A 12,600-nucleotide genomic window follows, 5' to 3' on the forward strand; every position below is an offset into this window, starting at 1 on the left:
AGTAGGACCTAAATTTAAGACAACGTAAATAATTTAACCATGAAGGTTATAGATGACTATATGGAGTTACAATAACATTCATATGTTGTTAAACTATATGGAAAGAAAGGTAAGATATGTACTCAGCTTGGATTTGTACATCTCCATGTGTACTGCCGACATATGGTCTAATTTGAACTTCGAAAAAAAGGCCGTTTGATCCAATAGTGGCAATAGAAAATTATTGCCGTAGCATTATTCATATGATGCTGTAGCAAAGTTCTACTGCACTCTGTTGCTGAAATGCCAACCAGATCTTGCACCCATGCTTTTCTTTCCAGTATTTGATACATTTTCAGGAGTGTTAACCAAACTCAAAGTTATTTGCTTTCTAAAGCTTCATTGCTTCCACAAAATCTCTTGAAATCTTACTTTAAGATTAACTTTCTATAACTCTTTGCTTTTAAATCCCCGTGGAACGATATCTAGTACTATTTATCATTATTACTTGCGTTGGACGACACTAGTAAGCCATGTATACTTGCACAATTTGCTAGTTGCTATAGCCTTTTGGGGTTATATCCAAACTACACCAGTAATCAAAGCAAGTCGAATAGAAATTCCATTATTGAATTTTCACAATATATGTATATGTATATGTATATGTATATGTATATGTATATGTATATGTATATGTATATGTATATATTGGTTACAATATATCACCAAGTACATATAAGATATAAATATACGTATCACAGTATGTTTATTGAAGTTCGCTCAGGTCACTAATTGTGACCATTATGCCCCCCATAAGCCGATAACATCATAATGAATAAACTTATACATTAGAGAAAGAAACTAAAGGATGAAAAATCCTTGATGGTACATCCTCGACCATTTTTATAGTCAAAATATAACAAGCTGTAAGTAGTAAGGGAAGGGGTAAGTTTGTTGTCCTCGTCTCTATCGGGGATGAAGAATCAAATAATTTATATTACTTATCAAAAATCACATTTTCATTAGTACACACACATAACAACTAGTTTTGGGCACACAAAAAATAGTTTTAAAAAGTAAAGAAAACACACTTGAGAACAAAAAAACAGGCATTAGGGGGGTCTTTTTGACCATTGACTGGTCCCCAACTGGTCCTTTTTGGTCCTTAATTTAGATTGAAACCGAATGTTGATCGGTTTTTTTTGTTAACTATATGTGTTTGGATCAACTTGGTTCCACTTCGACTAATCCAATATGGTCCTAAAGAGAACAACCAAGCAAACCCCTAGTAGGCTTGAGTAGATTTGAGCTAACGACCTATAGGAAAAAGTCCTAATGGCTGGTCTTTAGCTGTTTGCTAAGCTAACCCACGAGTTTAATCAGGTTTTGTAGTAGTTGGTCTTAACCTGTCTTTTCATGGAAAAAATAGACAAAATAGAGATAAACTTTTTGGTTCAACACTGGTACGTGTTCAGATGCACCTTAACCACATTTTCTTAAACAGTTTCAAACCGAATCTTAATCATTTTGACCATCTCTAGCATGAAGACAAATCATGTATAATTTTGGATCATGTTTTGGCTCCCAATATTTATAGATAACCCTACCTCCCTACCCACATGGTGGGGTAGTTTTGTACCAATTTCTGTAAATTGTGTACCAAAACCACATGCCTCCATAAAACAAGGTACTAAGATGCAATTATCCCCATTACTAGACGTCGTCCTCCTCCTCCAATCTCCATTGCTCGACCTATGTCCTCGCCTGCTTTTCGAGCATTCTTTTCATTACCAGACTCCCAACTGCTCCAACACTCTGCTTAGTGTTTCCGATATGCAATTATCATAAGCTCAGCAAAAGCTGTTTAGGGCTTCTGTTTCAGGTCGTTGAGTTGAATGACGGTGATGGGTTTTTGCGTTCCTTCTCGTGACACATCTGATCGTTTCTCCGACAGATGCTCCAACGTCTTCCCTTGTTTATCAGATCCCGGTATTACTTATGCCCTTCTGTTATATGTTCTTCTGCCATGTGTGTGTGTGTGTAACATTTAATTTGATTTGTGTTAATTTTGGTTGCAGCTAGAAGATCTACGATGTGTTTGAAATTGGCTTTGGTGATGCTGCATCTAATCTTCGTTGGTTTTCTTTTTATTGTCGATGACGAATTGAAAGAGAAATCAAAAGAACAGCCTTTGTAAGCACACATGCATTCACTGATACACACTTCATTTACTATTAGCTAAGTGCGTCCATATGGTATTCTGCATATAATTTCGATTTGTTTGGGGCTTAGGCAACTAAAATTGTTGTTACTGGTTTTGTGAAGGTTATATGTGGTAATTAGGGGCTAACTAATTCGTTTTGTTTATGCACATGTTTATTTGATTGGAATCTGGAAGTTTGTTAACCTTTTGGAAGTGATCATGTAACCAAACAAGTGTTCTTTATCAAGAAAAGTAGTGCCACTTTCCTTTTTAGTCCCCTCCAAATGTACCAATTGGCTAGGATAAGGGTATATATTGAAACTACTAGTTATAATCTTCATAATGTTCCAACTTTACTCATAGCTATAAGTCTATAACTTACCTTTATTAGGAAGCTTTACTAAAAATATTGATTGCTACCTAGCTGGTTGCGGGCATAAGCTCTATAACTCTCATCGGTTTAGAAGCTATTTTGTAGAAGAATATGATCATGCACTGCCTTTGATAACTGGACCCTATCAGTTTCTACCGCCTCATGTCAATAGTTTAAGATTGAAGTCAGCTACTCAATCCGTGGCCTCTTTCACAATGTTGGTATCTAAATCAAATTCAACATTAAGTGTCACTTGGTTTTGAATATAACTCATATATTGCAGCTTTTCTACTTAGCAACATACCTACTGGGAAAAAAATGTTCGTCCTTTGGTTTGCATCAAGTCAGAAAAAGTTTATTCTGCTAATTTCTTCACTTTGATTTTGACATATGGGGATGGTTACTTTCAGAGGCGTACTGAATCCCTTTGAAGCATATAATTTTGTGCAGCCTATATTTGTAGCATACAAAAGAGTCGACGAGTGTGCAATTTATTGTTTTTTAGAAGACTAGAAGAGTCTCATGGGCTATCATCAACAGTTTAGTTCAAAACAATGTAGTTTGGGAATTTAGGATGAATAGATTCTCCCAGTCTTCTGCTTTCATGAACCAAGATAAGCAGTACCCTATTATTAAGCAGGAGGATTAATGGCTAATCTACTCCTGAAAGTTGCTTGGAGCATGAGTTAGAGTAAGACTCAGTAGGGAAGTTCATGATCTGTTGATAACATTGGTGTATATCCAGTGTTGAAGACAACTTGCCAGTCATTGTCAACTTTTGTCTTTCATCGGTCTCGCTTCTCAGCACATAGCCAATTTTCAAAAACTTAAGGAGAATTTAAGACGAGCTTCATGGGTTATTCAATAACACTTTTTGTTTCAGAAAAAATGTGAATTCAATGCTACATGTCAGTATGTTACTTTAGCTATTCAATATGCACCCAAAGCCATTTGTAAAAGTGTATTAAATAAAGCGGTCATGATTTTCCAACAAATATGCCATCCGCTCGTTTGCAATGCAACATCTAATAGGAAAGAGATAATTAGAAGAAATATTTGTTTGTTGATCACTACTAGTCAATCGAGAACGAGAATGCATGTGTATTGGCTGCAGGGGTTTGGCATTTTAATAACACCAAAATTTGGGTGCAGCACACACAATTATGGCATGTGTATGCTAAATAAAAATAAAAAGATGTTTACTTCACAAACAAACATCATCAAAGTACTTAAATCTGCTTAACACTAGTCCATTGGAGTACCAAAAAGAAAATAGAGATGAGTGGAGAGAAGGGACAAACACAACCACAAGTATTCGGAGGGCGTGAGTGCTTTATGTTTTTGAAAAGCAAATGTATAGGATGTCTTGAATTAAGTACCAGGTATGTTTTTCTTTTCTTTGGGCAAAGTATTGGGAGCATTGAAACCAAAATTTGACACAACAAAATACAAGTGAAACCCTTGAGGAGAAAGCCAAGCTGTGCCACACCCATACCTAAGTCATATGTGCCACACCTGATGCAGCTAATTCATATCCGTTTTTAAGACATATATATTGGACTGCACCCATGCCTTTGCATTTGATATGGATATGGCACTCTAACTCATGTATAGGTGCTTAAAAGCTTCTAACTATTTACATTCTCTTCATTTGTTTGAGAATTCTGTATGTGATTACTTTTAATTAACTTGCCTCACACCTCTGTTCTACAGGTATACATTGATCTATATGTTGTTGGTTATTGCTACATTAGTTCAGTATTTCCTTACCTCTGGTTCTTCTCCAGGGTATGTGATCAGCTTATATTATGTACTTGAAAATATATAATCTCAGTTTGTGCCTTCCCAGCAGTAGAATAGAGTAACATTCTGTATAACAGTTTTATACCTGGTTAGGTATGTACTTGATGCAATGAGAGATTTTGCTAGGACAGAAGCTTTATTAAGGGCATCAGAAATCTCAAAGTAAGCACTTATTCCAACTTTTATGCTGTTGACCTTTATTTTCAAGATATTCTTGGGTAAAATGAGTATCAAATATATTCCCTCTTTTCTACAATGAATTAGTTCTATTAGGGTGTTTTTGGTACGTGGAACAGGGTGGGACAGGACAGGACAGGACACACTTGTAGTGATATTCTAAGAAAATACTTGATATTGTACTGTCTTTTCTCAATACATGACAAGATCTAACTGTCGTATCTTTCTTTGTTTATTGATGCAAATGATCAAGCAAAGACAACCTGCTTCAAGCAAAAATGGCAGCGTAGTTCTGACTGTAAACAGAAACCAAGTGGGAGAAAGTCTACTAGGGAATAACCCAATGAATTGGACAAAGCTGGTGATGGACATGTACCCGCCTGGAACATCTGTCAGGTAGAATAACTTGATTATAGTCAAATTTAGGAACATTTATTTATATTAGTATACCTTGTATACAAGTATAAAAGCATTCAATACAAGTAATTAAATTATTGCAATACCTTTATTTTTTGGAAAGAAGCAATACCAAGTTAATAGATCTATATGTATGTATATATATATGTGATATAATATAATTATATTTTAATTTGAATATAGTTACTTCAAACAATAGTTTGAATTAAATTAAACCTGTTGTATAATTATTGAATATTTTGGGTTTAATTAATTGGAAATTTCTGCTTACCTACTCACGCCCTCAAAGATTTGAAATACCATATCAAAACCATGGTGTATATTTGATGGGTCCAAAAATACAAAACTTGAGAACATTTTTTCCAAGAAATCAATGCTTTGTAGAGTCAATAGGAATAGCAAGGGCTCTATAAAAATGCACACACAAACACTACGGAAAATTTTGCACCAAAAAGTAGGAAATGGAACAGGTGGGGGAAGGTTTTCATACAAAAAGAATAAAGCATTCCACCTTGAGAAAGTGCTAAAACAAGTGACCAAGTTCAGTAAACACTACCCATGTCTATTTCAGCCCTTCCCATGTTGAATACATGGTGAAAACAAACCATTCAATTATAAATCCACTGGCAATTTATTTTACAACCTGAACGAAGAACATGGTGTTATCTTATCGTCTTCAATCATCCATCTGGTTGTCTAGCAATAAAGTACTGGGAATAACCCATTTGAGGAAAATAATAAGTTGATGTAACCCCTGATCTTTTGACACGTAAATATGTATATGATTTCCATTTGAGGGAATGGAAAAGGGACTCGTGATAAGAAGGAACTCTAAGGGTCTGTCTATTAGCAGCTTAATGAGCTTAATGAGACTCAGGGGCCGTTTACCAAACGCTTATCCGAGTAAGCGCTTACCAAGTCACATTACCCTATCGAATGAATATAATAAGGACCAAGAATTTTACCCGGTAAGAGCGAGACAAGGACCAAAAGTCTTACCCGGTAAGTGAGGGCAACGATTCTTACCACGGTAGCGCTTATCGGGTAAATTATTGCATACAATATCGTTTTGGTGGACTAAAATCTTACCAATTAGGTAATTGATAGTGTTAAATTTTACTGGTAAGCGCTTACTGGGTAAGTGTTTGGTAAACGACCCCTCACTGTGTATTCGGTCAGCTATACATGACTGTATGGTAGTGGCTTAATGATATTAGAAAGTGGCTTATTCAGTAAGTTTTTAGGGGGGAGCTTCATGTAGAAAGCCAAGTTTCTTCCAAACCTGTCCCTTCCAATTAAAAAACAGGCTTCTTCCATCTATGAGAAAACCCTCCCAAACAAAAACCTTCACAATTTGTACAAAAATAATTCCACACAGACAACTTTATCCATATAGGATTTAGTGGAAAACCAACCAAACAGCCCTTTAGAGGCATTGATGTTCTAGCAAAAAAATATTCCGAGTTTTGCATTTTCCAATCATTCAGATGTCCCTCATTGACTTTGGTTTTGGGTTCCTACGATGATGGTAGGGATAACGTCTTAGTTACCTCTACCAATTGTTTTTGTTCCTACACTAGATTTACTAATTCCATTAGAAGCACCTTAAATATAACTGCATTTTGAGTTACGGTGAGGACAATAGAAACATGCAAATTGAACATGGTATGTAAAATTTGGTGCTGTTTTGGACTTCTTTCGAGCAGTGGGGACTGTGGACCAAGTGGCTAATTAAGCAGATGCATAAGGGGCTCTATTAAATATATAAAATATAACTAGTATTAGGTTATGTATATGAAAAATAAGAATTCATACCACATTCTGGTAGTTCTCTACATTGCTAATTTCGCTGTTTCAATGATGCAATAGCTCACAAAGGATTTAAAAGATTACCTCTGAGTTGAGGAAGTTGATAAATCTCCACATTATTCTTTCAACACTTGATGCAAGATTAGTTGCTAATTGAAGTGATGAGGGTTGTTTAAGCCTAGGTGGCCTACTAAATAATCGAGATGGTATGGGGTCACTTAATGCCTAGGCTGATGCTTAGTCAGCCCTAAGCAGGGAATTTTAAAACACTGTTTTTGAGGAAGGATGGCCTATGTGGACTAAGTGTCATAGTTGGGTGGCCTCCAGGTCTGTTACCCCTGTCTATGATACTATCCGGTGAAATCATGCAATTGAAACAATTGAGGACTCATGTTGATTTTCTTGTTAATGAAAAAGTTTCTGTGAAGTATGAAAGCTACAAGAAGATCAAACAAATATAAAAGTGAAGTAGTCATGGTGGTGTTTATTCATCATACCATATAAATTAAAGAACTACTAAGTTTTGTTCATAAAATCCTAAAATAACTTTTAGGTAAGTCCACAAAATTGGATGATAACAGAAGATATTAGTAATCTTGGGGGAAATATGATATACTCTAGCATTCATGCTTAAGCTTGAATATGATATAAGTTCAGATGGAATGCTTCACATGATAGGTTGGTTAAGTCAAGGACCTATGGCTAGTTTTTTTTTTCTTTTTTTGAAAAAGAACCTATGGCTAGTTTTCTCGATCACACACGTAGAATATTGGATATAATCCCTAATATTCTCCCGTACTTGTGCATCTTCTGCCAAGTTGAGCGGCAAGCATATGGGATCTTCTAGAAGTCTTCTTTTTCAAATATTTTGCGTGTCAACTGAGCCCTTGAAGATTTGTCTTAGGAGACAAGATTGGATGATTTGGCAGGCATAAAATGAAATTTGAACCCTGTTCCAAATTTCCAGTCGCTTGAAACAAGCCCTGCTTCTCCCTGAGTAAACAACAATTGTTACGACTCACTTGACTACCTGCTTTCCAAGCCCAGGTCCCTTCCAAAGAAATCTGTAGAGGGTGGATTGAATGGATGGTATTAATCCTATAATAATTATGGTGATTCTTTGTCTGGTAGTCTCTTTCATTATATTATATGAAATTAGTACTACACACTTGAGGACAAACCTTAACTGACAGCTTCTGTTTGTTTCAGGACTTACACCTGTTCATACTGTAATGTTGTGCAGGTAGCTCTCTTGTTTGTATCTTTCTTTTGTATGGTATAATTGATTTTGTTGTTGAGATCTCAACTTCATGATGATCAAAATTCTTAAATGTTATGGAGATTGGGATTTTATGTAATTTGCTATCTTTTCTGAAATGATTGAAATACACACACCCTGTTACTGGAGAGTTTCGAACCACAACCACTGGTTCAAGAAACACAGTTAGTACCAGCTGAGGCCATTGGTGAACTATTTGCTACTTGCCTACTTTTGACTAGGCCTCCTTGTACCTTTGGGAGTGTTTGTGAACAAATGGTGAGTGATCAATAGAAACCTACTTTAAGTCACTTTTGTCAAAGTGCCATTTTGATATGGATGACCATAGATTGAGCACTCCAGGTAAGAGCAGATCTACAGAGATTCAACATTATAGAAGGAAGCAACTATGTGTCAGCAACGGAAGCCAGTGCCGTTTTCACTAATGTGAATCTGGTCAAGTTTCAAGCAATAATTTATTGGAAGCCAAAGTAAAAAAAAGGTGACTTTTGCTTAATTCGTCATAATCGCTTAGAAAGGTTTTCATAAATGAACTTGTTTGGTTTGCTGGTGCCTTTCTCATCGTCTCCATTACCATCAAGAGAACTAGAGCTTCACATATCTGAAATTAACGAAGCTGCAGAGGCAAGGTAATCTCTGAAGTAGAGTGTCGCGCCCTCCCTTAAAGAGTTCCTGAATTGGGCAGTGTCATTTAGTGGGCCATGGAGTCTATGGGACATGAATGTAGGCATGCAATAAGGGTGCAAATTGTAATTTGGCAAAAAGAACTTGGGAGTAATTTTTCTCTAGATTCTTTCAAGTCAAGGCACAATCTTTTGCTCTCTTAACCATATACCTTGGAGAGAGCGAGATAGAGAAAGATAACTGCGAGCAAGAGGGGGAGTGACTTAACTTTGCCTTTGATTTGATAGGTTAGAAAGTCATGTCCCAAATTGATAGAACTGACAGAATAAAGGAAATTGTTTTCCCTAAATTTTCTTTACCAAGTTATGAATGAAGTAAAAATATATATTTTGATTGAAATGTATTATGCATATGACACAGTTTAAAAAGGGCCTCATGCCATTTAGTTGACTCAAGTCCATGTTGAAAAAGGGATATCTGCCATGTCAGTTAAAAAGAGGCCACCATGAACCATGATTGTTTCATAATCAAAATCAACCAACTGTATTGTATGATATTTGTCGTTTGGTAACTCGCATCTATTCCAGCGCTAAATAAGAATGGAAGTGCTCTGCAAGGGTGTTATTACAATCCATGATTTCAATGCATAACTTTGCAGTTGCCACTGTTTATGGTGTACTTCATTGTCATTGTGATTATCAGGATATGTTTTAGTGCTATTATTATAATTGTCATCTGTCATCTGTTTTTGGTACACACACCAAATCCAGTCCATTATCCACTTGCATGTAATTCTACTTAGTGTCATGCACGTTATTGCAGAATGTGAAATAGCAAATTTTCCATAACAGCACCTGAGATATCTAGTATCAAAATTTATGACTTTGGTGTAACTTTACTGTAGCCTCCAAGAGCAAAGCATTGCCATGATTGTGACAGATGTGTTCTTCAGTTTGATCACCATTGTGTTTGGCTGGGAACATGCATAGGCCAGGGAAACCACTGTCGATTTTGGTGCGTACATCTTTTTTGCTTGTAAATTAAACTTGTTATGAAATTCTCCTCTTTCTTCCTATATGTCTGTTGTAACCTTAGATTTTTTCCAGTTTCATTTTCTGTGATTTTTTACAATATGTTTTTCTTTGATTAAATGATTGACAGGTGGTACATCCTCGAGGAAACAGCCTTGAGTATTTGGACTGGCATTTTGTATATTAAGTACCTACAAGCTCATATTGACAAGGCATGGTATATTTTCCTTTTCCTTTTTGACCGTCCTTATAACTAAAGGAGATAATGAAATGAGATGAAAAGGAATGGAAATAGATAATGTAGATTTTCTCTTATCCAGTGTTGTATGCTCATTTTGCACTTGTTTTTTCAATCATATTCAAGGATGGATCATGTGTTTGTTCATTTCATTCAGGTTGGTGGATGTGATCATGATCATTCTACTATCTATATTGTCAATCGCATTGATATTTCTTCTCCTCCTTCTTCTGTTCCATAGGTGAGTTTTTATCCTTGGACTGCTTACAACTCTCATGTGTATCATTTGTTTTAGCAGACAAATTATTATTATAGCCATGAAGTCTATAGGTCACCATTAAATATTTATGCTAAAATAGTCGAAAATAAGAGTTCCAGATAGTTATCCTTGTTGAGCATGATAAAATGTCTATAGTCTATAAGATGTCTGTAGTCTATACATCTATAATATATCATATGATAATTTTGTTACAGATGGTTATTGTTGTTGAACATGATAGTTTTTTTTATCATGTCTATAGTCTATAACCATTTGTAAGAATATCTATTAGATGTATTATTGAAAATTTAGATGTATTATTTGAGTTAACACTAGAGCGTATTAGAAGTTAGCAGTGGCATCTATCATCTCCAGGATTTTGGAGGGTTTGGACTTAATAGCTCACAGTCTCACGCATTCTTTTGGATCTTTGTCTCCTTAGAATTTCAACACATTAGGAGACACTCTTGACATCATAAGATCATTTCCCAAATGTCCTCTCCTTCAAGTCAAGAGAGTAATAGATACATTTGAGATATGAAGGTCTCTTGTTTTTTTGTATGCGGAAGAAATATTCACATGTGGCCTTGAGGAACATGAAAATAGTAAAACTTGAAACGTCAGGCATCTTGTGGTGCCAACTGTTGACAGATTGCTATACATTCATGCATGTCAGTCATTTAAATGTATCATTGGAGACACATGCATCCAATGATACATTTTTCTTCTAATTAGGTCCAGTCTCTTTCATATGATTGTCTCTGTTCCCTATCTTTATATACAAATGGTTTGATAACATCTATGGTGCAGTCAATTCTGCTGCAATGATATCAAAATGTCCCATGTTGGTTTTATGATGTTGTCAGAGATTGGGAGTTTAGTTTCTTTGATGAACTTGAAAATGTACATCTTTATCGGTAAATATATCTCTTTGATAAAGCATTCACTTGAATTTGCTCCTTCTCTATCTTTTCAGTTATCTAGTTGTGACAAATCAAACCACCTATGAGCTGGTGAGACGAAGGCGTATACCATATATGAGGTTAGTTGATTAATCATATGCTTCTTTTGCATGGTTTTATCTAAAGCTATAAGACTTCATATCCAATAGATTGGGGACTCTTAGTCTATAAATATGGCTATGCTACATTAGAACTCATATGCTTCCAGTATTTTGTTGACAAAGACGATGTTAAGATAAAAGGTTTGCTATACTTGTATATGTAACAAATTATAAAAAGCACCTATTCTTTAAACACCATCTAAAGCTTGATCACACTATAAAAAATATACATTGGACATTTATGTATTATATACACACAAACACACACACACAAAACATAAAGCTAGCATAAGTATCAAAAGCCATTGTGGGGTTGCGAAATTAAAAGTGTTCCTCCCCATCGCTCGCCAATTTGAGTCTATTTAGAACCACAAGTGATTTTCCATGTTTAGGGCCCATAGGGTTAGTTGAGGTGCATACAAGCGGGCTCAGACATTCACAATTACCAAAAAGAAAAGTTACAAATATTCCTGTCAAAATTTAAGCATTATAGCAACTAGTTGAATCTCCAACTTTAAGAATGGACAATTAATGCTCGGAATTAATGTGCAGAGCAATCCCAGAAAGAGTATATCCATTCAGTAAAGGTGCATGCAGAAATCTGTACAACTTCTGCTGTGCAAGAACAAGCATATACAGAATGGAAGTGCTGCCAAGTGCAGCTGAGCTCGATCAGAAGTCGGTACCATATACTTGTGTTGATGTCATATCGTGTAGATGTTGCTGAACTAATTACTTATGTGCATATAACAAATTTTCCACACAAGAGTTTGTTGTGCCATATTATTAGTATCCAACCGACCATATTATCGTTCAGCTGTGAGCCAAAGCTTTGCCTATGTATTCTGTCAGGGTTTCTTTTTTGGGATAAAGATGTATTCTGTGCGGTAGTGACTTCATTCTCATCTTTGTGTTTCATCGAAGAATTGAAATGTATCGTATTGGAGATGCTTTAATTCTAGAAATACGTTACTCGATTAAAAGATGATCAATAAACCAAAATAGGACATTTGAAAGAAATATAGGGAAATGGTTATTTGATGATTCTCAAAGGTTTCCAATTTTTTTGAGTGTCAAAACAGGTTTAAGAAGCCTGCTTCAGGACCGGTTAATAGGCCTGATTCAAGACTGCTCAAAGACTAGTTTGCGTTAAATGTTAATTTACTAGTGAGGACTGTTTAACGTTTAGTGGCAGGAGTTACCACTCTCACTTGCTTTATCGGATAATAATTTCAACCATTACAATGGATTGTTGGTAAGCATCTTTTACCTGGTAACCGTTAACCGTTAACCGGGTAAGTCTTCTCTCTAGTTTACCGGATAAGATTCTCAGTTCTTACTACAT

The 12,600-nt window shown here is 35.7% G+C and overlaps 1 protein-coding gene across 1 annotated transcript; it reads left to right on the forward strand.

Moving 5' to 3' along the window:
• Nucleotides 1-1,694: 1,694 nt before the first annotated feature.
• LOC112515443 (protein S-acyltransferase 10-like) lies at nt 1,695-12,216 on the forward strand. Its single transcript, XM_025122272.1, has 11 exons — nt 1,695-1,968; nt 2,058-2,172; nt 4,269-4,343; nt 4,452-4,520; nt 4,794-4,931; nt 7,971-8,004; nt 9,569-9,678; nt 9,826-9,912; nt 10,091-10,174; nt 11,169-11,234; nt 11,808-12,216. Exons 1-11 carry the CDS (start codon nt 1,875-1,877, stop codon nt 11,980-11,982), a joined length of 1,047 nt encoding a protein of 348 aa, XP_024978040.1. The 5' UTR covers nt 1,695-1,874; the 3' UTR covers nt 11,983-12,216.
• The last annotated feature ends 384 nt before the right edge of the window (nt 12,217-12,600 follow it).

This window comes from Cynara cardunculus (genome assembly GCF_001531365.2).
Source record: "Cynara cardunculus var. scolymus isolate 2C chromosome LG 7, CcrdV1, whole genome shotgun sequence".
In the NCBI taxonomy this organism is placed as follows: Eukaryota; Viridiplantae; Streptophyta; class Magnoliopsida; order Asterales; family Asteraceae; genus Cynara; species Cynara cardunculus.